The sequence below is a fragment of the Poeciliopsis prolifica genome, unplaced genomic scaffold, assembly GCF_027474105.1.
Source record: "Poeciliopsis prolifica strain line A6 unplaced genomic scaffold, Auburn_PproV2 SCAFFOLD001, whole genome shotgun sequence".
NCBI lineage: Eukaryota > Metazoa > Chordata > Actinopteri > Cyprinodontiformes > Poeciliidae > Poeciliopsis > Poeciliopsis prolifica.
Genome location: NW_026562376.1, coordinates 16,035,291 through 16,062,939, shown reverse-complemented (window position 1 = coordinate 16,062,939; position 27,649 = coordinate 16,035,291). Strand labels below are relative to the sequence as shown.

Below are 27,649 nucleotides of genomic sequence, written 5' to 3'. Positions count from 1 at the left end.
AGGCTAACAGTAGGACATTGTCCAGACCGCTGCAAGTGGGGCCCTGTATAAGCACCGGCCTGCAGACAGACTTCCTTTGGGTTAATCTGTAACATTCCTCCAGCATGCAAAAATCCAGCACAATATGAGTAATTGTGACTGTCCACGTACATGTGCAATTTGGGGGAGGTTTAAAGGTCCAGGTCTTAGTTCAAGTCATGGAGGAACCATATGGAGACTCGCCTCTGCTCCCCCGTCACAAAGTCAGTTTGCGCTGACAAGCTGCACATGTCAGCACAACAGGTGAAAATGTGTCCTCCGCAACTGACCCAGCCCTGAACTGGCCTTCAATGATGGCAACACATCAGTTGGAATAGCAAAAACTAATCAAATGGGTTCCTGGTACCAGCATTCCAACCAGCTGAAGCGTTCTCTAACGCAATGCAAAAACAGGAAGAAACTGAATTTGACAAAGGCAGAGGCACATATGAAAACCATCTGAAACCAGACCATTTCAGACAAAGATAAGGTTTGTGGACAAAAAAAAAAAAAAAAAAAAAAAAAGAAAAAACCTGACATGTATTACTGTCAGGCTCACCAGGCATCAAGAAAAACAAAAACTCTGTTCCTGCACTGTGAAAATCTGAAAACTACATGAATATGTCACTCCCTTTACTCTGAAAAGACTCGAGTGTAAAGTCGCTTAATTAGTGAATAGACTCAAAACTGTTGGTGATTTAATATCAGCTTTTCAAAGGAAGCAAGAAAATGTAGTGAAGAAGTTGAATCAGGGAGACCACATTTCAGAAAGAGCATTAGTTTTTAAATTTCCACTTCAGGCATTAAATTACAAAGTATATTTATATATATATAGCATTGTTATATGACTAAAGTTAACAATATTAATTGACTGTGCTATAAAATGGCACTAAATGCCTGGAAAATACATAACACTGCCCCAGTAAGCAGAGAGATGGAAGTCATTCAGAATTGATAAGAATAGTGATGAACAACGCTGGAAGAAATCTAACACTGGTCACAGAAGAACTGATGTGGACAGGCGTCTGGTGTCCAGCAGAACAGCTACCCTAAATACAACTGGAACCACAATGGAAAGGTTTGAATGAAGTCCAAACCTCATCTGGCAAGTTGTATAAATTGCTATGTACAGGTGATCTTGAATCAAGCTCTGAATGAGCTTGAGGTTTTTGCAGAGAACAAGGGGCACAATTTGAGACTATGTGCAAAACTGGTAGACATACACCAAAATGCTTACACCTGTAATTGTGCAAAATTGTATATTTTTTAAATTAAAATAAAAAAGCTGAACGTTAAAACAATGTACTGATCAGTACGCTGCCTCATAGTGTTCTTGCGACGCAGAGTAAAACATGAAAAGGCAACATGGGAGAATGCAAACTTTTGTATGCGCAGAAAAAAAAACACATAATGTTTAGACATGACAAAATCCTGCAGCTACACGCGAACAAATAAAACAATTCCACTAACCAAAATCATCTGGATAGAATGTTTCAAATCAGCCTGTACATCAGATGATGGATACAAACATCTGAATGAACTCTCTTTGTTCTTTGAACAAAAACTGTTCATACAGTTCTTTGGTATTGAAACATTCACATAGCAGTAAAAGGCAAAAGGGGCCTTATTCTCCAGAATAAGTCCAGAAATAACCCTGAATACTTGGGAATATGACTTTCATTACAAATAAAGGGTTTAAACAATTACACATTAGGAAATTGGTCTTCCTTTGTTTTAGTACAGCAGTTCTGTGAGTACTTAAGAGACGAAAACTTTAAACTTGTGACAAAAAGAGGTCAGACTAAGAAGTAACGAGATTCATTCACAGCCAACTATGACAGAACACTCTCTGCGAGCTGCTAACTAACCCCACATAATGGCAGGAAAATCTCTCACTGTCATCATTTCCCTCTGAGCCAGGGCAGGAACTGGGTCAGACAGATTCCTAAATGATAGTCAGGCTACCAGCAAGCTCAAAGACCAGTATGAAAGGGGAAACTGCTGTCCAGAAAAGACAGGGGGAAAAAAGTCAGACAAAACAGAGGTCTCGTTAGCAACTTCTTCCCTCTTAAAATGTAAATATGTTTGTTTTATTCATTTATGCTGTGCAAATCCAAGGGTAAGTGGGTCAATGTCAACACACTTACTGTCCTCTCATACAGTCAATGATGCTGACGAGAGATAATTCCCAGTTTAGTGTGCCGTTTCCTGAAACACGAGCTTTTCATCAACAATGAAGGAAAAATAGAAAGTCTGGAAAATCTTTCATTTCATGAAAGATTTTCCATGAAAATCTTTCATTAATAAACTAAGCATTAATAAACTAAGCAACCTCTGAATCAACAAAGGGGAGTTTGGTCACAACAAACACACTGAATGTTTCACTCTAAAATATAATGATAAAAAAAAAACAGCAACCATGTATCTACTCAGCAGAAGCACAGCAGTTATTGTTTATCCATCATCCATGAATCTGTAGGACTGAACCAACAAAATTGATTTGAGTTTTGATCTAATTAGGACAGGGCAACACTTTTCTGTCCCAGCACACAGCACAAAACGATGTGAGGCATTATAGATGACACAGCATGTTTCATCCTGTTTCTTTAGGGACAAAGTGACTTAACCAAATGTGAAAATAGGGCAACAATAAAAACACCCTCTGATTATCCAACTAGAGATTTACTCACAATACTAAAATAGTTTGCTTTGTTTAACATAACAGCTTGATGTTCGCATTGCATATGAAATGAAAGACGAGGTGTAAAGAAACAACATGTGTCTACATTTACAATCTGTTCATGGAGAAAATAAGCACAACCTTTAAGCTGAGTTGCAGCAGGACTCGAAGGAAAACGAGCAGCGACGTTGCTGCAGCGCAAACACACTCGATAGTTAGCTGATGTGGATCATGTGTGTTAACACAATGCCAGGAAGGAAGGACATCCTCAACAGGACTGCACTGTATGCAAAAAAGTTATCATTATCACAAATACAAATGGACACAATATCAATATCACAAGAAGCTCCTCCATCTGCAATAAATATCTGGCAACAATGTCACTACCACGCTTTCAAGCTCGCTGTGCCAGTAAAACATTCAGCAATGCTTGTTGTTTTATGCAGTCAAAATGTTTGATGTTTTATTAGTATGAATGAAAAATGACAACTAGGGGTTTTAGCAGCCGTTTCTTTGTCAGTGTTGTTGAGTTAGATGTGATCTACAATTTTTCTAAGTAGCTGAAAATATAACACTCACTGTCTTGGCTCTATGTTAGTATCTAAGTTAAAGCAGAAAGATGTCACAACTATTTAACTATATTTTTTAAAGCGTCTCATATCTTTCCTAACATAATCTCAAATGACACGTTTTTCAATCCTTTGCATCTCTTTTCTGCAATCTGCCTGAATCTGATTCAGGCAGAGTGGACAAAAAAATAAAAAGTAGTTGTTTCTATTTTTTTGGAGAACACAGAACAGTTTAAAACCTCGACCTGACATTCAAACACAGTGGTGGAGCGATGATGACTTGACCTTGTTTTGCACACAGAGTATCTGGGGACTCTAGAGCAGGGAAATCAACTATTTCAGTAAACAGACACAAAAGGTGCCACATTCTTCACATTTTTTATTTAACTACTTAAGCCTGTTGCATTTGAGTGAAAATGTTAGTCAAAGGTTTCCAAAGTCACGCGTGTCGCACTCTTTTGTTCCAACAGCAATTTCTCTTTTTAATGCAGGACAAGGTCGAGGGACTCGTACCTGATTATTAGTGTTCATGGCAATGATCGGTCAACAATGAAATACACTGCTGCACTCTTCCCATTAGGAGTTGATTTGTATTTGATGTGGTATGTTTTATTGTTTTTATTTTTTGATACTTTGCTTTTTAGTTTTTTAGTTTTTATACTTGCTTTACAATCAATTTCCCATTTGGGACACAAATAAATCTGAATCTGTGTCTGCATCAGTGAGGCCTCCTATCCAAGAGTTAAAGCTTGGCTAAAACTGAGCTATTAAGGCTGAACCATTGTTGTGATGGTCTAGTTAAAGTCCAGATCTGAACAGGATTGAGATAATTTGTCAGTTCTGCAGTATGACGGTAAGGAAATGAAAATAAAATTAATTGAAGCAGTGAGAAGAAGTGATTTTGTCCAAAATGCTTAAATTGAAAGAGGGTTTACTTTCTTTTCTACTTCTTTGTATTAAAACACGACAGAGGAAAACCTAACTGCACACACATATGGAGACCTCATTTTCTACTAGGGGTGAAATTCTGGTCACCAGATGAACAGATTGATTTTTTTTTTTTATGTCAAGACCTAGATTTAAGGTTAAAGTGATTTATTTTCAATAATTGGTTTATGGGTTAGCAGCAGAGTTTCTTCATGGCATTCAGTTGTAATGGTTAAGGTTACGAAAGCATGCCCACAGGCTCTAAGAGATGGACATGTTTTTATGTGTTTATTCCACAAATAGCCACACAAGCACAAATGCAAGACTTTCCAACAGATTCTTGCTGTGTGCATGGGAACTCTGGTGTTGCCCTGCTGTTTTATGTCTCTACTGGAAAGAACTAGCTGTATTAAAGGTTTTTCCCTAAACATCTTTGACATATAAGCAATGGTTCCGTTTAATGAAAGACTGCTGCTATTTCACCCCATCATCTGACATCTAAGAACCTCAAAACTTTAGAACGCTAAGACACTCGATTTTTCAAATCGAGTGTCTAAACGTTCATTTACTGAACCTGATGTTATCTGTACAGTTTCCTAATGCGATTTGATTACCAATAGTTATATTTAAATAGTTTTTCTCTTATATTTGCCCCTAAATTTTCCCAAACATAACATACATCCTGTTATCAGACTTTTAAGAATACATGGATGAGGGAGAGCAGTGAATATCCATCCAACAAATGAAATTTATAATTCACAAGCAGAATGTGTAAGGCATTTAAAATCTATAAGCCAAAAAATAAAAATAAAAAATACAGTATCCTAGCAGTATTTTGCAATTGCAATATTGTATGCATTTGTTTCACAATAATCATGTCAATATTTCAAGATGCTCCTGTTGTACAAAGAAAAATTTACAAAACATTTAACCTAAAGACATATCCCAAAAGATCTTGCTAGTTAGTCTTTTTGTAAGTGAACAGAATCGTGTCTTTTCCATAACTTCTGCTTTAGTCCCATTTTCGTCAGGCTTCATGGCAGTGCAGAAGAGAAGAGCGCTCCTCCAGAACCACACTGAATTCCTCTGCAGCAGTGAGTCATTGCCATAACCCCCAAATGTCACCAAGCCTGTGATTTCTGACATTCACAACCTTCATTTCAGTCCTGAGGAGGATGGAGAACTGAGCTCCAACTGTGTGAAAATGTTTTTCTGAGCCCATAGCTGTGTGAGAAAGATGCTGTTTTAGCTCCTTGTAACAACATAAGTACATTTTTGTCTTCCAGCAGCAAAAACCTAGACTTAGTGTCATTGGACACAAAAATGAGCCCAAGCAATGATTCTTACAGGCCATTAGGAGCACACTGCGAGATGATGTTTATGTAGCTACATCATCAACAAGGTTTATTAGGAGAGCCCCGGTGAGGCACAGCGTCAACCTCCACCTGTATCTCACCTTGTTACCTAGGCGCCGTTTAAACAAATACTCAAGGGAGGAGGCCCAAAGTTACAATAGACACATTCCTAATATTGTGTAAATATACTCAGCTTGACACAAGCAATTAAAGTCTCTGCAGTTTTGCAGAAAAAAAAGCAACATCTTAAGATCAGTTAAGTTAAATTGCAGCAACCTCCCTTTTAAATGCAGCTTGTCTAGACTAAGGTCCAGATTTAGCTTCCTTTTTAAATTCTGTTTTCATATTTTGCTGCTTTACCATAACAAACCATGTAAAAACTGGCTTGGGGTTCTTGAGGCTACAGAAAAATGAAAACGGAAACACCCTTTTTCACACACGAGAAAATGTGCCCAATCAAAGGGACCCCTGAGAACATCATGGCCACACTGAGCGTTTGTTTATGTGAGCACAAAACAATTGTGATGATTTAAAACTTGCAGGAAGGGTTTTTTTTTTCTTTCCTAAATGTCATATATTTACACAAGAAATGTGCTCAAAGCCAAATGTGGACCCTGTGGACAAAATGACCAGACTGTACAATGAAGTAACCTCAGAATCCCATAATAGTCTCCATGCAAGTATTACATGGGTGGACACCCAGCTGCTAAAGTAATCCAGACTTCAGATAGAGAGTGGGGGTTATGTAGAGACAGTGTGGACTTTACTTTATTTAAAATCCACGCTGACAGACAAATTGCTCAAACAATTTGTCTGCTTTTTACATGAGAAGATCAATACACCATGTTAACGTAGCGAGGACTGAAGAAAGTAAAAAAAAATTAAAAAATTAAAATCCAAACAGTACCTTGAATACAATTAATGAGAGGAGAAAATTTGAAGAAATGTTCAATTCCCACAGCTTTTACAATCAGGTAAAATGTCTGTTCTGTTGTGTCCTTCATTGAAATGTAAATTTATATAAATGCTGGCTAGCCTGACCTAATTAGCTATCTACAATTTGCTTTATTAAACTTGTTTTAGTCTCTAAATAGTTAATCTAGGAAATATTTATTCAATGTTTATAAGTGGAAAGAGCCACAATAACATTATTACAATCTTTTCTACTGAACAGTATTACAATAAACTTAATAAACTTACAATTTAAAAAGGAAGTGATTAGTTAAAAATATAGAGATTAAATTACATGTACTTAGTGGCTTTCTCTTATGTTATTAACACACAATATAAGTAAAAAAATATATACAATTCAAGAGTGAATACGGTGTGCTTACTGAAAAAGCTTTAGTAGCTATGTTTAATGATGACTAGAAAAAAACTATTAAAAACCTCAATGTGGTTAAACAAGGAATAGTTTTTCTTTGACCATTTTAACAGAAACCAATCATGAACAAAAGCCATCAGGAAATTAGCATCTACATACTTGTACTGCTGGTGGTCCTTAGTGCTGCGAGTCTTCGCCATGAAGCGCTCAGCCAGTTTTTCCAGGTTTCTGGAGTATTCCATTTCGATTTCTGCTTTCTTTCTGAAGAAGTCCTGAAGGTCCTGCAGCAGCTGCACCCGCATTTCCGTCTGCTGGTCGAGGCATTTCTGCTGCTCCACCAGCTGGGTCCTAATCTCTGAAAACATAAAAAGGTGAGACGTACATGAGGAACAAGATAGTAAAAATATCCAAGGAAAGCAGAAACATGAGCACTGGATATACAATGGTCCAAAGTGGATCTTAACTCATCATAAATGTTCCAAACAGGTTCCAAATGTTTGAATTCATAAAAATAATAATTTGGTTTTGCAAAACATTGCTATACAACCGTCTCCGTCAGCAATGAGGATGCGGACAAATGGTCTGCATTCCCAATCATTTACATGCAGTAGTTACACATGGAAGTATGAGTGAATGGGTCAAAACAGGCTATTATGCCTCTGTTATGAGTCTCTTTAAAGCTTTTAAAGAGGCTGGCATGGTGGACAAAACTAGTCCCAGGTGTTTCATTAAAGCTACAACTCCTGCAACAAATGCAATCAGTTTCTCCTGTTTCTCATCATGGGGAGTTTAAACTACAAATGCTGTTGTTTTTGCAGCTTTTACATTAATCCACAATAGCCACTTTAAAAAAAACAGATGGGCAGGTCAAAAAAAATAAAATAAAAAATAGCATCTAACTCCTTTTTTTCCTATGTAATAATACCAACAGCTTTCCAGTTCAACAGGCAAACGGGATCCAAACAAACACATTGTCGTCTCTGCAGGCCACATCCTGCCCAGGCCTTGTGTAATTCATTTCTTCTGATAGAAAGAAATGTTTCACTCAGATGTCTTTTGCAGTGAAAACAGATTAATGAGGTAATTTAGAGCCAAGTGGTTGCTGATGGAAGCAGGTAATTTGTCACATATGGCCCAAAGGTTGCGGCATGTCAACAAATATTTTGTGTTTCGTGCAATTTATGATGATAATTGCATGCTTTTTTATCTGATCAGCGTTACAAAAACAGGAACGGGGTCAAAAAATACCAATAGTTTTAGGGCACAGCTTTAAGAATATTATATTTCCTTGACACATAATATGCAAAATCGAAGTTTGAATAGGTAAAAGATGATTATACATTCAAAATTAGAGGTTAATCTAAGTCTTTATCATGTTAGATTATCACTGAAATAAAAATCTGAGGCTTTTTAAGGTAAAAAAAAAAAAAAAACAGAAAACTGTCCTGTAAAAAATAAAGCCTTAGAGCATGGTGCAACTTAACCATCAAGTTGCAATCATTAAAGTCCTAATTAATCATCAATGTTCTTTCATCTGCCTCAATAATAAAACCTCTTCAGATAATATGAGGTTCAACCAAAATCAGTCAAAATGAAGTAAAAGTAAAGTAAAAATGTAAAGAAATTGGAGAAAAGAGACATTTAGGATGTGAAGTTATCTAAAAGTAAAATCTGGTCAGAGACGTCATCAAGTTTCATAATTTTTTGTGGATGCACCCCTGATATCAGAGCATTCAATATGGCTACAAAAAAATAAATTTTGGATCTGGTGTGAAAACAAGTTAATTATGTCTTCAATTTCATGCTGTGGAAATTCTGGTTTAACTGTACAGGTTTAACGAGCACAGTTTAGAGAATAAATTACTCAAGAACAAAAAAATAAAAATGTAAAAGTCACCAACTGTTAATTTGTTAATGTCTAGTCAAAGTTAGTTGAGAGGTTCGAATGTATGCGCACTTGGACTTGTGAGCCTCCTGTAATATCCAAAGAGAAAGTGGAGAATGAAAATAAAGTTTCATGGCACAGATACAAAGAAGACTGTCGGATCATTTGACACAATTACACTCATGACTGAACAGGAAAACTCATTAAATCACTCATTTTCCAACTCAAACATTACCAGTGGGAGGCGTAGCTGGCATATCAGTAAATGAAGGCTAGAAAGAAACAACCTATCATGGGAAAATACAAGCCTGGCCATGTCAACAACACAACATTATTTGCAAAGGATGTTTCATTGCCAAACTATTTAACCCTGTGACTACAATAAAAAAAACAAACTGGTCTTCAATCAACATCTGGCTGACGTTTGTTTACTGAAAATCTTTCCTGTTGAAAACATTTTCCATGTGCTGACCAACCAAAGGGGGAAAAAAAGGAAATACTTTGTCATTTATAATTAATTGGATTGAGAATTTTAAAGTGATTTACCAATCACTTGCACAATAACTTACATTTTATATTGTTTGCTGTCCATTTCAAATCATATTTTTTTCATGCATAGTTTTATTACAAAAACATTAGCTGGCATTTATGAGGCTTTATCAAAACATCTTCAATGAGGCATTCAAGAAAATTAGGCAAGACTCACACACACAAAATTACACAAGAAAAGATGTTATACATGATATTAAAAAAATACCAAAATTGAGAATGCCAAAAGAGCAGATTTTGAAAAATCATCCAACATCATAACCTCATCTTAAGCATAACCTCATAAAGACCAATGATAAATGGTTAAGCCAAAAGTGAGCAAACTCTTCACAGAAGTTTGAAACAAACTGGAAATGTGTATTTTTAAAGTTAGCTAAAAAGAAGAAACAGAAAAATGGAAAGAACCCTGAAAATTCATAAGAACAAGCTTTAGCTATTGCTGAGTGGCAGAGAGATGCTCTTCATTCTTTACTAAATCAAGAACAATTGAAACAGAAACTTCTGTTCATACTGACAAGCACTTTCTCCCCCAAAAAGTTGCAAAACTTTGTCATATTTATCCATGTCATGGTAAGCATGAACTGAAATTCTGATCTGACGGATTTACATAAGAAAGAGAGAAAATCATTTAATCCCACAGGCAAATATCTCAAGTGAAACTTCCTTTGGAGTTTGAGTCCCGTCAAGCATCTCCCTTTGATCAAAGTGAGGCGTTATATGAGCCCCTTGCTGAGAGCAATGTCAGACAGGTTTCTCACAAATCACACAGAATGAACTGGATCTGACACACATGACCCTTAATGCATTTAAGAATCAAACCACAATGTGCTTTTACCAACCCTAAAATAATCTGCCTGATCTTGTATGCTTGAATGCAGTCTCTACTACTAGAGACTGCATTCCTGCCATTGTGAGGCAGTATGTATGGCAACCACATGTGGAGGCCTCAATCCTGTTGGGGTTTATAGGAGGGCGTTCGAGTACACTGCATTCTATTTCTTTGCTTTGAAACAAGCAATCTTCACAATTGGATTAGTGTTTATAGTTACATTCACACATTGGGACACCAGAAGTAAGGCGCAACCTGAAGCCATTTCAAACGAAACCATCTTAATTACAAAAAACATGGAGTCAATGAGAGCAAAATTATGTAATTTTTTCTTTAAAATATATATTTTTTCTATTGGATACTGTCCTATAGAAAATTACGTGAATTTCCGACCACTCACGGAAATAAAAATCCACAAAGTTGCAACTCAGATTTGCCAGACAGATCCGTTCTATTGTCACCAAAAATGCTTAGTAAGCAGGATGGGTACTGACCCATTGTGAGCGAAAAACCACACCGCTGTAAAAACAACTCGTCTGATGTCAGAGAGTAGCAAATAGCTATTTGTCAGCCCTTGAACCCAAATATATTTACCTTAACAGAGAGGCAATCTGCCTGCAGCAGTGTGTATCCATCAGTTGTTCATGCAACAATTCATTTATCAAACTACTGGTTCCCAACATGGACTCTGAAAAAAATTGTTTTTTTTCTTTCTTTGGTCGATTCTAATCTCCCTTCAGCGCTTTGCCTGAGATTCCTCCCACTGACCTTCATTCTTCTGGTTTAGAAATCAACTTGTTCAAATCAGTGAATTTGAACAAGTTGTAGCCAGTAGTTTTACCAAAAGCAGTGGAAAAAAAATTAAAAACAGAAACATGTTGGTCAAATATTGAATCAACATTAACAGACTGCTTTCATGCTACACTGAATATTAAGACATGTTCAGTGTAGCATATATTAATTAGCAAAGATTTCCAGTAAGCTTCACAGCGTTTAACTGGTGAATTGAATATGTCCAAATACAGCCAAATGGTAGCAATTGGGTAAAATTTAAAACGTCAACTGAGATCAGCAATAAAAAACTGCTTACTTCAAGAAGATTGGCTTTTGTTGTTCCTGCATATACATGCACAAGCTTGAATTATCCTTTCTGCATGCATTCAAGAGTCACCTGAGCATTATGTGGTGGTGGTGGAAGGCAACAAAATAAAAGAGGTTGGGAACCACTGCTCTCAGACTACGGTTTCTCCAAGTTAGTTGCCATTTCAACTTACAGAACATATCATACAACATCAGTCCCAGCACTGCATTTACACATGCAGCTCAGCTCATGTACCGCCTTGTAAGCACCAGAAATAGCAGCAAAGGCCAGGAGAGTGATGCTACAAGAGGGTTGTCGGCCTCACCATCTGCTCCAGATCTATGACTTGGGACCAGGGGAGTTTTATTTGCCTCTGCTGGAGGATGGATACAAGACAGGATAAATACCACCAGAGGTAATTACGAAATAGCTGCTGTGTGCCGATGGAGGGAAAAGCTTTTGATTACATCATCAGCTTGATCACATGGCAGAAAGATTTCACTGTTAAAAGGCAGGTTAATGTCTGATAAATGATGAACTGGGTCCCACTATCTGGTGCTTCTTGAGTTTTTTCACATTTCTCTTTCAATAAGGCCATATATGTACAGCTTACACACTAGCTGTCCTTCCAGCAGATTTTCTGGTAACTTCTCTCCTTAATTGTTTGGGTTGGCAAGTCATTTAAAGTACTATCATGTGTGCTGACGTACCTTCAAAAGTTTTATTTGACTATGTGACTCGTCATCGTGAGGCCAAAAAAAACGTATGACCCAAAATGTCTGCACAATCAACTTGGAGGTAATTAGACCTTTGCAATAAGTAAACAGTCAATGGAGATTACAGTTCCAACTTTAGCAGCAGTCTGGATCTGTGCAATAGTAAAGTAAGATCTGCCAAAATCCCAAATAGATTCCATCAGAACACTTAAAACAACGCCAAATTACAAACAGAATCCTGCAAACTTTGAGAATGGGCTTTATCTCAAAATATTACAGAACTGGCAATGTGTTCTCCATTACAGCATCTGACTGACATCCTCGCAGCTTCCAAAACCCCAAAGAGGCTTCCAACACAAGTACTGTAGGCTACTGTTATCCAGAGGATGACTGCTGGGTCAAAATAGGAAAAAGGCCTAACCCTATTACTCTTATTCATCCATCTGAATCAAAAGTGACACAATACAAAGTAAGGCTTATTCTTAAATACTACTTATATCGATTTGCTAAACAAAACATCCTTCATTCACAGCAAATATGAACAAGAAACAAAAAAGGATACTTTTATTATCAATTCATGTATAGGCCTAATATACAAATGTCAAAGCATAAAACTGCAAAACTCAAATAGCAAATACAACAGCAGTGGAGATACGAGTCACATTCCCAATTCAGGGATGTTACATTAGGTTTGTAGCAGTCCAAAATGAACCCCTAAATCTTTGTCTCTTCCACTCTACAAGGTTATATTTAATAGTGCAATTTCAATAAGTGGAATCTAATAATCCCTGCCAATTAGACTGAGCTCTTCTAAATTGCTTATGAGCCAGAAGCCATAGCAGCTAAAGCAACGCCCCCACAGATAAGAAGCCCAAAGCAAGCAAGAGAGAGGGATCAATCACGGCAGAGTTTATGGTGGTTGGTGAGGACCAGCATTTTGATCCAAACCAAATAACAGAATTAGAATCTTAATGTTAGGGGATAAAAGCACATTTTAGAGTCAGAGCTGTTTGTTCAGCTGCAGGTTAACGTTGAGGCATCTTGTTTGATTTGGACGCCAATCTATTGTTATGGGACATCTAACAGAAGCAGCAAAGATTTATGTGGTTTAATGTCTGCTTTATGTTGAGTATTTTTTTGATGTTGGAAATGGGTAATGTAGTACAAAATAAATGTCACTGTGATTTGTGATGTTTACTATCCAGACCAGACATCAGACCAGAATATTAAACCAAGTTTCATAGCTTTGGTTTCGATTTAGCCAACTTTTAGGTTATTACTGTTCACTGATAAGAGTCTATCATTGTAGAGTCACTTTTTTGGTTTTGGGTCATTCTACTTCCTGTAAAAATACAGGCCTTTTTGTCAATAGTCCTGGGAGGAGTGGGTCAAAGTTGAGGAGCTAAGATTTTTTTCCACAGGTAACATGTCTCACAGTATACTGTCACAACATACTGACAATTTTTACAAATACATTTTTTTAAATAAAAGATATATACTGCAGCTCTAAGAGTGCAAAACTATTTCAGTACAAGCATAAATGTGTCTCAACATCAGAGAGGAAGGAATCTGAGAATTGATCCCTTTCAGTCTCTCGACCAGTCCTCGCCCACTTTTACCATTCATCTACAAAGCATTCCCAGCTGCTCCGTCTGCTGCCCTAAATGGACCAGCACTGGTCTCACATTTGTGTGAAACCTAGAGACACAAAGCTAATCCTTAAAATGAAAGGCAGCTTGGGCAAAGTGCTGCAATCTGGCAAAATTGAAAAGATTACAGTACAGAATAATGACAGGTTCTAAGTATTTGTGCCACTGCAAATGAGAAACTATACTCCACCTTGCATCAGGTATGCCTTTGTGCTTATGTTTGGGGACATTAGTGATGTGAGAGATAAAGGGTAAAAAGCTCCTATGTCAAAGCGGCGACTTGCTCTCGTCTAAACTAACCCCAAGCAACAAACTTGGCCAGGCATGCCTGCAGCTTTTACAGTTGGGATGCTTGTTTGGGGTAACAATATCATGAATACCATGTGGCTGCAGAGCCAAAGAGGGGTGTAGCATGAAAAACATCAGGAAGAGATGCACGCAAGCTTTCATCTGTTGGGATAATTACTTGTAGTAAAGCAAAGTTAACCTGTAATATCCTTGGCAGAGAGTTGACTAATGCGAACTATGAAAGATGAATCTGAGATGTGGCAATAAGGGGTTTCTTTTACAGCTGCAGTAGGTGACTTTAAAAAGAAATAGACTAGTATTTTTGAATATTTATTTAAAACTGCCACTATGTCATGACAGTATAAAATCAATCAAGTATTTGCAAAGAATGTTCAAGTTCAAGATTGCAGGTTTGCTGCTGTTGTGCTAATGGCGGAGAAACAACTTAACGTTACAGAAAAACTGTTAATCTCCAATCATCAATCCAATCGAGAAAACAGCCACTTTCTCGAAGTGGCTGTTTTCAAGAAAATGAAAACAATAATAATAATAATGATAATACAGACCTTTGGGCACTTAAATAACTTAGAAACATCATAATATGTAGGAGAAAACATAAAATACTGCCCTGGGAATTGAGCAGCGCGTACACCATCATGATTGACAGATCTAAGACCCTTTCCTGTCTCTTGATTGGTTGTTTTTGACCAGAAGCAAAGTATTTCTGCAATAGAACCACATGGAGGAGGTCGAGGAGCTCAATTTTTTCACAGATGATTTGTCTTACTGTCAGAATGCAGTGACAGTTTTAACAAATATAAAAAACTTATTTTTATATAAGTTAACAACTGCAGCTTTAAGAAACTATTCCTTTGTTGTGAAATACAAGGGGATGTGTACTTCAGGAGATAAAGTCAGCAGTGTTTGAGTCTGATGGCTGCTTTGTCATTTTAAATCATCCCAAACTTGTTTCTTAAGTTTGAGATGAATTCACTGTCTATGTTTGAAGAAAATACTGTATTTTACCAAACAAATAAAGCATTTTTTGCCCTTGAGGATTGTATTATTCAGCAGAAGGTAATACATTGTACCATTTCAGGAGGCATGCAATTTTACACCTGCCAAAAAAAATGTTCATTGTGTCAAAGTTCAACTGGACAGAGGGAGTGTTTAATCTGGACAGCCTTAAGGTGGATCACCAGGGTAAAGAAAACACCCACTACACAACCATGAACACTCATGACTTAAGTCTTTTTAGCTAAGATGCATCCAACCTGACATGCACTTCAAAGTAAGCAAGAGTTTAAAACCATGAACATGCAGCTTTCATACAGAAAGCTCAGCCGAGAGTAATAGTGGAAACAATGCAGTCTAAACAATTCAAAATGATTGAAAAAGGCAGCAACAGCAGACAAAACAAACAAGCCCAGGGGCTATTCTTCACTTTCATCTCCATACACAAATATTCTTCATTTAAAACTTAATGACAATACATACCAGCAAGAAGACTATGTGGTATAATATTAAACATTTCCTTTGGCACCAAGAGGCCTAAAAGAGAGTCAGGTTAAGTGCCTGGAATGAATGTTATTGCAGAGATGGTTTAGGAGATTCACAGAAACTCAAACAAAGATGTTGACATCAAGGCGACAGAAAATTCAGAAATTCCAAGTTGGATTTGCTTCAATTTGATTTAAAACAACAACCACAACAAAACACATATTAGGTAGCTTCTCTCAACTGCATATTAGATAGTCCAGCAGACGTGGAAACCCCCAACCTTTCATGACATCATGTAACAGCAGAAGCCTTTGGGGGTCTGCTACATCTTCTCTGTAAACATATCTAACTGGCTGAAAGACTGTTGAACTATGTTGAAGGAAAAATCTCATTTGAGATTTTTTTTTCTGCATTTCCAACATTTTTGGTGTTTGCTTTAAGGTACTGCACACAAAACCCAACCAAGGCTAGACATCCTTCTTTCTGTGACAAATAGCTAAATTTATAGAGAATCCTGCAGCTCCCAAAGTCACAGAAGCCTTTATAACTTATTCACAAGTACATGCATTTGTCATGGGAACCTACTCATATCTGTTAGGTTAGTGTACCTAAGTTATGATAGCCCAAAACTGAACTAAGTCTACTGGCAGAACCAGCAGAATTTAAAAAATTAACTTGCAAAAGACTTTTACACTGAATTATGCTCTAAATCCTAGAACTCCTCCATGGTGATTTATAAAGTTAAAATGTTAAAAACCACTGGCTATGTTTTCAAATGCACATACAACATTTTATAGAACAGACAGTATGTCAACGTTAAATAGCTCGGGATCACACTTCTGCAATGTGCAAATAAGAAGGAAAAAAAGGGAGGAATAAACGACCTACAAAGAAAACCGGAATTCCTTCTTGATTTTCATGCATCCTCGAAGTGGCTAAGAATAGCGTCATCCGCATCGTTCATGTGCTTCCCTTCTTATGTTGCTAAACATCTATAACTGTACCACAAAAAGAGGATGTAGCAGGATGTGCGGTTTCTGGGCCTTTGATAGGGTTGAGCCAGTGAAGAAGCTGGATGGGCAGAAAAGAAACAACCCTACTATTCAAGACCAGCCCTGTAATTCCAGAGGACAAGCCGTACGCTGCCAACCCACAGAGCAGGGAGAGTGAGCAAAAGAAATAGAAGGCAGGCAGAAATAGTATGAGGCCAGTCATTAGTTGGAAAAAGTGGTGGAAAGGAAGGCCAAGGGTTTGGTAACCTTTCCGCCAGTAAGGAGGCGGCACAATCTTTGATGTTGATGCATTTTCAAAGCAAGCTGATAGGTAAACTCTACAGGAGCAGACATTTCTTTGCAGATACTAAGAAAACACAGTGCTTTGCAAAGGTCTTCACACTCTGCTTTTTTCTTTTTTTCTCATGTTACAACCACAAAAATCAATACATTTTGTTGGGATTACACTTTGTGTGACTTTTAGCATCTTGGGCACTGCAATCTGTGTCAGATAGCAGCATCCGTTGCAGTGAGATACAATCAAAGAGACTTCATATTTTGTTAATGTGCAAAGTGTGAACATATCCTTGAAATAATTACCTTGCAGCAGAAAAATATCTCTGTACCAAAATATACATTTATAATGGTTTACATAAAATGGTTATTGGTTATAATGTCCCAGCTTAAGTCCAGAGCTTGATTTAATCAAGAATCTCTGGTTCTCTTGTGTAAAATTGGGCAGAATTTTTGGTTTGAAGATGTTTTAACTTCACAACCAGTTATTAGGCTAAGAGGGGCTTAACTTTTTCACATAGAGCCAGGTAGGTTTGGATTTTTTTCTTCCTTAGTAATCAACATCATCTAAACACTGTATTTTGTGTTTATTCGTGTTGTCTTTGAAGATACACTATTTAATATGTTTTGATGATCTGAAACTAAGTAATGGACCAAACACTTTTTCACTCCATAGTATACAAGAAGAGGAGCAGTGCAATCACACAAAAGCTCACATAAAAAGTCTGGGAAAGTCTCAACAGTCTAAAGAGCCTCCCAAACTTCAGCAAGACTGCACATGTCCACATTTGCACTACAACAAACAATAGGCTTTTTTTTTTAATCATATACAATGACTTCCATCTGGAGTCCTCTTTTAGCTCATGCAAAACTTAGGATTGTTTAGGTGGACTTTTATTCATCGGTCCATCATCCTCTTTATCTACTGCTTTAAAACAAATTTGTTTTAATTCAATAAGATCGTATTATCCACAACAGATTTATAAAGAGCTTAAAATACAGACAAGGATTAAATCAAAGTCTTTTTCAAACAGCTCAAATTCCCTACTGTGAACAACCTTTGAATAGAAAACACTTACTTCAAGGTCATAAAAAGAAGGATAACTTGTCTTATCTGCAAAGAAGCAGCTGGCTGACACCAGTATAAATAAAAGTTTGTCCTCCTCTGGTTGTTCAGCACACGCTATAAAGACACACATGCATCCCTTATCAAGCTTCTCTAAAAATACTTTCACAAACCCCACTGTGTCTACCCAATAGGCAGTACTGATTACTCGGGTATAATACATTTAAATGAATCTCCAAGCAGCACAGAGCATCTTTGTATCAGCTTTGTGAATGTTAACAGAATGTGTAAATGTTTGTGAAACAATGTGCTCTCTATCTTTATGCCATTTGTCTGTTTCATTGTCCATACATAGTTGTATGTTGTCCTTTTGTTTGGCTAAGAAACTGACATAGGGTACTGTTAGTATCTCATTTTTAGTAAAATGATTTTTTTCATTGAACCAGAGTTTCATCAGACCAGGCCACCAGTTTTAGCTGCCCCGTGGTCCAGTTCACATGTTATCAAGCCCTTTGAAGGCAAGCTCAGTTGGGTCTGGTTTCGTTCTTTGTTTACCACTGCATTTACTAAACTCTGACGTGTGTACATTCTGACAGTAGTCACACTTACGTAGCTCCATACTAGGGCAGAACACATGAGGTTGAACATCTTCTTGCCTCAAGTGGTTTCGAGTGACCATTATCTTCCCATAAGCCAAGTTATTTCACTGTTAGAAAATGAGAAACTATGTAGCCATATAATTGTTTGACTTGGGCATCATTTAATATTAGAAAACCTTGTGTATATGAAACTACAGCTAACAAACATAATCTACCTGGATTGTATCCAAATCAAATTCTTCAAAGACAAAAATGTTGATCTTTCGCCACTTCCTGGTGCCGACAGTTGTGACAGATGCACTAATCCACTCAGAGACTTCTTAGCCTATTGTAAACACATTCACTGACATGAGGAAAGCGTGATTTAAGAGACGTCCTTCAGAAGTACTAATATACAACATTAGATACATGCAGGACTGGGTGCCAAGGGGTTTTCTAATTATGAGATGATGTTGAAACAAACTTCTGCAAAGAAACTTCAATCTAAAGCATCAAAAGAGGTTATCACAATGTTTATAGAAAAGTCAATTTACTCTAGTCAGCTTTATACATCAACTAGAGGTGAACTTTTGATTCTGACAGCGGTAATTAATGAAAATACTTCTGGACTTCCTACACCCAAAATGACTGGCAGACTTGTAGCGCTGACTATGACTGATGGGCAGAAATATTCATTTGCATTGAACTCTTTCACATTTAGTAATGCACATATGTATCTGTGCACATTTCTGTTAATGTCACAGATGAACTCCATTTCTTAATTATGTGATTTCTAAATACAATGAATGTTATTTAGCATTACCAGAGTAAACAGGGCAGAAACATGTGCATGTTATAGTTTTCATTTTTATTTTTTTTTTACTATTTGATTTTCTTTTCTTTTTATAAGTCGCTGTATAGAAACAAAAAATATTATATAAAAATTTTCACTCCCAAAAATTTTTCACAAAATGCATGCTGCTAATGACTTTTACAATTGATTGGATTCATGTGAGAATCATCTCCAGAGCTCATATTTAATGTGTTCCAACTCACACAGACAGAAAAATCCCCACTTTGTCAATTTTGGACCAACTCAGTTCAGCAAGGGTGGCTCAAAAGCATCAGTGCTAAAATCGGCACATATTTGGTTGAGGATTGATGCCAGCAGCTTTAGGGTTTAAGGGAGCAGGCTGGGGGTCAGAGTGAAGGACACTTATTGATTGGATGGCCGCTCTTAAACTATGGTCAAAGATTGAGGTTAATGAATTAAGGGCAGGTGGAGGATGGGACGAGCCTTAGCCAAGGAGCTTGGGATTAAGATGAGAAGAGATTCATTTCTCTTCCACATCTGCTGCTGAATCTCCCTCGTCCATAAAGCCGATGGACAAGGCTCACTGATTTCAACATTACTTTAATAATTCAAAATACGTACTTATATCTTCAACTGTAGTTGCTCTTGCTTGTAGGGTTTCACACATAGAAGAAAAAAGCAAGACTGCTTCCACAAAGACTGTGGCAACAGGAATTTTGCCAAGAGGAAAACTTCAAAGAAATAGTATCAACTGAAAAACCTAATAGGGTATAATTGTGCTCATTAGTTAACTTTTTAATTTTGATCAAAAAAGGCAGAAAGTCATGCATTTTTAATTGCTATTTAAGGGCTGTGAATCAGTGAGTGAGGCCAACAGAGAAGCTCTTCAAATGTGTATAATCGCTTGAAGTTACCCGTCATTCAACTTGAAAACTTTTCCAGAAGCAAGGGAAATAGCATGTAAAGGTCTATGTTTGTTAAGCTGTAGCTAATCAAACTGATGACCTGAAGTAAAGAAAGGAGGTGATTTTATGCTAGACTGGAGGATTTCAGTTCTTTCTTCCAGCCTGATGCAACAAAATCTGTTTGGCCAAAGTCGTACTGCGAGGGCATAATAATGAGGCTGCCTTGCAAGAGAGAACATTATGGTGCCGATGTGTTAAGTTGTAAAAGTTACCTATGAATCTTCCCATTATTCTTTCTGTATCCACAGCCAAGATAAACAATAGAGAAATCTAAACAACACTGACAAACCGAGAACAAACCCCTAGAGATCAATAGAAAAAAAAAGAATATTTCACATGAAAATGATTACTTGATTTATTTCATCATTCCAAACAGAAATTGTCTGTTCTCCCGCTATAGTTCCACTTTGAGGTTTATGGTTTTGGTTCAAGTGTTCTCATTCCTGTGTAGCTTTCAATGAGAGCGTCCCATCAAAACACTCTTTACCAACAGTTTTCTTGTGCAGAAAAAATACCTCCAGGCATTCAATGACCTCATAAATCCAGCTCCACTTTGAGAGTCTTTGGTGCAAGACCGAGGTGGAAAACACTGATCAGCAAGTGCATAAAACCACCAACCCCATATTGTGATTCAGGCAGCATTATTGATTTTTTCTTTTTATTAGATCTTGCCAAGTAATGTGATAGATGGAGCCATTTACTGTGAAGCAGATACATGTGAGCCACCGTTGTGTGCAGCCAATGTTCTGTGTAGGCCTCTAGATGTGTTGTAGAACATCAATAAATGGAAGTGTGATAACCAAGAAACACACCAAACAGGTCTGGGATAAAGTTTTGGAAAGATTTAAGGGAGGATTAGGTTAGAAAATAATATTCCTACTTCTGAAAAGTGTAAACCCACAGTTCTGGTGGGAGGATGTATAGACAGGACAGCTATTAGTTGTGACTTTTTACGAATCTTATCTTTATGAAAGAGTGGCAAAAACAAAGTAAATATTGAAAGCAAGCCTGAAAAAGTACTGCTTGCAGTTTGCTACAAGACAAGACATGACTAAGGTATCTTTAAATAATTTACCAACAGTTATTTTAGTCCATCCAGTTCTTCCTGATATGCATATTACACACAGTGATACTGAGACATTTATACAGCTGGTAAAGACATGAGCTAAAACACTTCAAGCTGTAACTGAAGTTGCAACACTTGAGGAGTTGTGCTTTTTTCTTTTAAATGAAAGACAAGTAGAAAATGTTCTGCATGATGTAACTACTGGAGGTGTGTTACACATTTTATTCTTTATGTGATAAATTATTTTTGACGGATTTAGCATGATAATCCTACTGAATCATAAAGAATCCAAGGTACCTTCTTTATCACATCCTGCATCCTTGTCCTTCCTCGGATTTCAGAAAGAGTTTCTTCACTGACCCCCAAACTGCAGCTTGAGGCTCAATCAGTACCCTTGTCACAATCCCATACACAGCCAGCAGGGATTGATTTCTTACGCGGCATTCAGCAGTGAAAGCCAAGCTGTGAGGAATGAGGAAGTCCATAATGATCCCCATCCCCCCATTAAATAGGATACCATAGTCCAAGACAGACTAACATGATTAGCTCTGACAGATATATAGGAACCGAGAAGATGAGCAAATAAAGAGGCCTCAGAAAGACCTAATCACACCTTAATTACAGCAGACGGCGATGTTAAGGAAGTGACAGAGTTACAAGCTGTTATTTCCTGTAAACTACCTTCAGGGAGGCTTTAACTGTCAGTCCTCTGCCACCCCTCAGAGCGCCACTGTCTGAAGTTGAGAAAAGGCTGGAAGTCTGACTTCCAGGCTCTGAGGTGACGTCGCTCTAAAGTTGTCCCCTAAAGCATCTCATTAAAAGCCTTTTGTTTTCATCGCTGAACAAACACTAACACTGACAAGACTGTATAGTTGACGCAGCGTGCCAGTTTTGCCTGCAGGAGGTGACTTTAACAGGATTTACATAATGCTTTCAGATTCCCAAGACTGGACAGAGTGATGAACCTTGGGGCAGCTGTTCAGACAGCATGAGCACAGGACAAAGAGGGAGTCGGTACAAAAGAAGAGGCATATCAACTTTCACTGCTCTTTATTGTCCTACACTACGGAAAGCAGAACTGGTGCTTTCTCTTTTCAGTCTCCTGCGGTGCTGGGAGATGGACGGGGGAGTTGACGCTACAGGGACTCATGATTCACACACCTACCTGGGTTAGTGTGCATCACATCGCTCGAACACACACCATTACCAATTACAAATCACAAGACCCCAAGGAAGAGGGGAACTTCCGCCACACTGCCTGATTAAAAAATGAAATATATGAGGCTGGTAACAGTGCGTGTGTTCATGCAGGACAGCAAACAGAGCAAGAGAATCCAACCTCAAACAAACACAAGCACAAACGACTTTGACACGGATATTTTTCAATGTATAAATCAATCTTACAAATAACCTTATAATGACTCCCTCAATAATTTCTAACATCTCAGATATTGGGATTACAAAGTATAAAGAAAAACAATATTTTAAAACAGTTTAGTAAATATTTGACCATTCCTGCCAGTTAGGCTTTGCTCCACTTATAGCTGTAAGAAATGGAGCAGGTCAGGACAGCGCAACGCTTGTTCCCTTTCCAGGCCAACATGATTTAAAAAAAAATAAAAACACTAACTTTGCTTTGTACTTCTTCCCACCTCCATTAAACTATAATAAGATGTTCTGTGAGGAATCTAGGGGGGAACAGCAATGTGCTCTATTTCATCCTAACCTAAAAAACTACCATCATAAAGAGGAATGACTGGACAACATTTCAAGAAAATTGAGTACAAGCTTCTTGCTCTCCCACCCACTTCTTTCATGTATTTTTTAATTGTTTTAATCCTTCTGTTAAACAACTGGAGTAGAGGGATATTGTGATTGGTTGTGCTAAAAGTACATCTCCCTTAACTGTGAATAAATAGCAATGCAAACTGAGGGCATTTATCTGGTACTTTCAAAAAGTACCCCGATGATAATTTACTTGGCCACAGTTTGCCATAAATGATACTCCTGTTTTCTGAGAACTTCTTATAGAGGTCTAAGATTCCTGTCTGCGCAGTATAAAAACTGATGCTTGTCAGAAATCTAGAAAACATGTTTACTTCCTGATTGGCAAAGTTAGAAACCATCTTATAATCCACCAGGGATGGACGGGTTGCTAGTATATCTAGACCAAGATTTCAAATATTTTACTTATACATCCATTACAACTGTTTCTTACTCAGCATGTAGTGACATGGCGTTGCTCCTCCCCCACTTATGGCTGCACATAGACAGTCAGCCTGCAATAAAAATAACATTTTCTTATGCTAATAGGGACTATTTTCACCTTACGATATAAATATGTTTTATAATCCCACAATGGTGGCATTTCTGAAAAAGCAACAGGCAAAGTGGCAGGCAATCAAAGAAAGTAGATTCACACAAATATAGAATATAAAATATATAATATACTGCAGACAGTATGCAGCTCTGTTTTTCTTTCGAATGTTTCCCCTCCTAATAAAAATGAACAGTCATGGGATGGAAACAGGAACATCACCAATCACCTTATACCACAGTTTATGACTACAGTTGAAACAACACATCTGCGAAGCAGATGGGTGACACTGGCTTCCCAAACAAATAATACATTTGATCACTATAATCCTAGGGATGCTCCAAAAGGAAAAAAGTACAATGTTATGTGCAATAAGTACTAAGAAATGGAAATTGAAATCAGGTAGTGGGTTAATTTAGCCTAATCTTAGCAACAAGATAAAATTAAGAATAAAGAACTTGTAATGGATACTACAATTATATCCATTTTTTTACACCCTTATCCCATTGGGGTTGTAAGGGGTGCTGGTCCCCATCTCCAGCTGTCAATGGGCCAGCGGCAGGGTACTCCCTGGTCCATCGCAGTGACAGACAGGATAAACAACCATGCACACACACACTTACACCTAAGGAGAATTTATACAGACCAATTAAACAATTATGGACAGTGGGAGGAAGCCGGAGTACCCGGAGAGAACCCACACATGCACCAGGAGAGCATGCAAACTGCATGCACAAAGATCCTGCGCCTGTAATGAAACCCAGGATCTTCTTGCTGCAAGGAAACAGTGCTACCAACTGTGCTACTATGCAGCCCCTACTACAATCACGACTGTAACCTATTTAATAGAAAACAGTGGTGATTTTAAGTGGTGAACAAATAGCTAAGATATACTCCTTACATCCATCTAAAGCTGATAAGCAATGCGGAGTAAATGTTGCACAAAATAGTTTTGTTTTAGATTTTTTTTTTATGATCAAACTCTTGTGACAATCCTTTTGTTTTTTATATGGTAAAAACACAAGAAGCCAAGTAAAAGTTTAACATAAACTTACAACTTTTTCTTAAGCGTGTGTTTTCACCTCCTTCCAGAAACAAGGGAAAAAAGATTGATTAAATGGGAATGAGCACAAACCACACTGAATCTGCTGTCTGCACAACTGGCACGCATATCCAACAGAGTTGGCACAGAAAAGACTGGAGTATTGAGGTCAGAGAGCAGAGTCCAGTGTTTGCTCATCAAGAGATCAAATCTTCTTGGACAGAAACCGTCCTTCCAGGGTTTGTTTGAGGAAAAGAGAGGGGAAAACTAAACACTGAATGTGTCCATTGGGAAAATAATAACCAGTCCTGCGATCCTGATTGTTTAAAATAAATTCCTCCATCTTGCACAGTTGGCAAAAGACTTCTCATTTACATGAATAATAAACATAACAGAACGTTTTCCATGTAATTTTGCCCTGCACATAGTTAAAATACAGATATGAAATTAATGCAGTTTAGTTTTGAAAGACAACTTGATAAGTTATGTTATTTGTTTGGTTAAATTGTCTCCCAGTACTCAGCTCGTTCACAAAACGTCAGACAATACCAGATTTAGGGTCCAACTTTAACCACATTAGGCATTTTTAACCACCACAAATTGCCTTCATGCACCGTTTCTATGTATGGAAAACCAACCTGGTTCTTTTATAGAACCAGTAAAGAACTGGCTTTAGCACCAACCTGGATTTAGCACTGGAACAACTTGATAGAAAAGAAATGTTGATGTGAATATTTGTGATGATAAGTCTTGTATAATTTAAAGGAAGAACTGAGAACTAGTCCAAAGAATCTGAGTTTTCACAGCAAGTTGCACCTTCAGAGATGTTTAGGAAGGATAAAAGATTGATAAGTATATAAGTTCATCTATCATTAAGTTTTTTTTGTCACCTGACATTTGATTTGTTAGATTTATTTTAATATACTAATGCAATACTAAATGGAACTTTGTGCGACCACTCATAATCATCACAATGAGCAGAAAAGAAACATGGATGACAGTCCTTTTCTGTAAACGGACCATTATTTTGATTCAGGGGCACTCCATAGATCTGTGGCTGGAACCACAGATGTGGCTTTAGTTTCCATCTGCAGGGAGAGAGGGATGAATTCAGCCCAGAGCTTATGAGGTCTGCCTGAGGCTCCTCAAGCATCCACCGCTGCTGCTGTGTGAGGAGCTCAAGTCTCCTCCTACTGCACAAACCACAATGAGCCTTTATTGTGTTTCTGATAAGTTGAGCGCTCTGTGCATGTGAAACTCTTCCCTATCCTTTTGGGTTACTAAAAGCAGACCAAAACCACTGAAAGGGAACACAGACAATAAGAACAGCAACCATTTCAAAGAGTGCAGACATTCTATGGTATCCAAGACATAAAGACCCCCCAATATGCAGCATTTATAAACACAAGGCTTGAGTCTTATCTTCACCTTAGGCCATAATCAATCTAACGTCCATCTGCAAATACTGTTAGGCTGCACGAAGTCATTCTTTCTGCAACAATGAGACCCCTATACACGCAAATTTCTCGTCAGAGCAGTTGTGCTTCTAGGGGTGGTCTTTGGCTATTGATTAGGGGGGCAACAGGCTCAATGGCTGCTCCCCCCCAGGTCATGAGGTTAGGGCAAATAATAGAAAAATGGGGGGTAGGGCAACACCAAGCTATACGTTTAGTAAATTAAACTTCTGTTCATCAACGTGAAGTGTTAACGCTCCATGGGAAAATGAATGTGGGTAGCGGAGAGAAAGATTGCTTTGAGTAATATGCAAGTAAAAAGACATTTTAAATCAGACCTCTGACCTTTCACCTTTTTCTTTACTTTTGTAAAAGCCTTTGTTGCCAAGCATCTTTTCTTTATCAGATGTGTTAACCAGTTTAAGAAACACTTGGTATGTGGGCCTAGAAATAATTGAAACACCCTGTTATTTCTCCTTTATGTGAAATGTCTTGCAAAGTTACTGTTATCGTGTGACTTAGTTTGGTTACATAAAAGTAAGCAATTATTGGTGGCCCTGAAAATAAGCGATTATTTTAACCACAACACGCTGTCTATGTTTGACTATTATTATTTTTAAGCAGTGAAGGAAGTGGTTCTCTTGTTGCCCTGTTGAGTTGATCAAAGCTATACAAAGACTATTGTTAGGCCAACCAACAACAGTCACAAAAACATTAAAGATACTTTTCTAAGTCCTTTTTTCCAGAGTATCAGTTTTTGAGTATCAGCAGAAAAAAAAAAGACTGAGTGACAGACAAATATTTATAAGCACTGTGGCAGTACTAGGGCAGGTAAACGGTTAGCCTTTTAACCTCAGTCAAGTTGTTACACTTGCGTAATAGCTTTCCATCAGCCCTAAATGGCCGTTTCACAGCTTTTCAATGAGCATACACTGTTCCTCTCTAGCTCAATATTAAAAACACTGAATTCTTTAAAAAAATAATTAAAGAAACATAAATTATTACCCTATTATTCTCATTTATTAGCACACAATAAATGGGAATTTCTGTTCTTTTTTTCCATTATGACCACTTTAGAATAAGACAAATATAAATATTATAATATATGGATTAGGTAAATCTGGACTGAATTACTTTTACACTTTCTCACTGCTTTCTCATTTTCTTGAATGCATAATTCACGTATAGTCTTGCATGCTCGATGTATTGTTACCCTTTTAATTTTCACTGTTGAGTGTCTCTGTTGTACTTTTCACAGTCAAACTGGTGTGTCAATATGCTAATGACCCTTCAGGAGTTCAGTCTACTGAACAGAAAGACAGTTGCTTTCTGAGATTTGCAGAGGGTCACAAATCTCAGCTTTGGTTCCCAAATCAATTGTTAAGTAAGAGTTTGGTTATTTAACCTCATGTTAACAGATTATTGCGCTAATAACATGCTTGATATGAAAATTACAGTAAAGTGGTAGTTACCATGACACAGTTTAGACCCTAACTTGGAAAGAACTTTCCCTTAGCGTACCACCCAAATCATTTCAATCCATCCAAAATATTTCAACAACTGGTGCATAAAAGCTGTAGATAACAAATGTGAAACAAAGCAAAGCATGGGACCTCAGTCCAGACCTATTCTGGGCCTGACCTGCCTTCCTGTTCCATCCCCCAATCTCCTTCCTCCTAATCCAATCCTCC

At 37.6% G+C, this 27,649-nt stretch overlaps 1 protein-coding gene across 3 annotated transcripts in view; it reads right to left on the bottom strand.

Moving 5' to 3' along the window:
* Positions 1–27,649, bottom strand: part of srgap1a (SLIT-ROBO Rho GTPase activating protein 1a) — an 81,136-nt gene that overhangs the window by 46,307 nt on the left and 7,180 nt on the right. For all 3 annotated transcript variants that reach the window (XM_055037634.1, XM_055037639.1, XM_055037646.1), the window contains exon 2: positions 7,033–7,228. In XM_055037634.1, the coding sequence (XP_054893609.1) occupies positions 7,033–7,228 (196 nt within the window). The remainder of the gene's footprint in view (positions 1–7,032; positions 7,229–27,649) is intronic.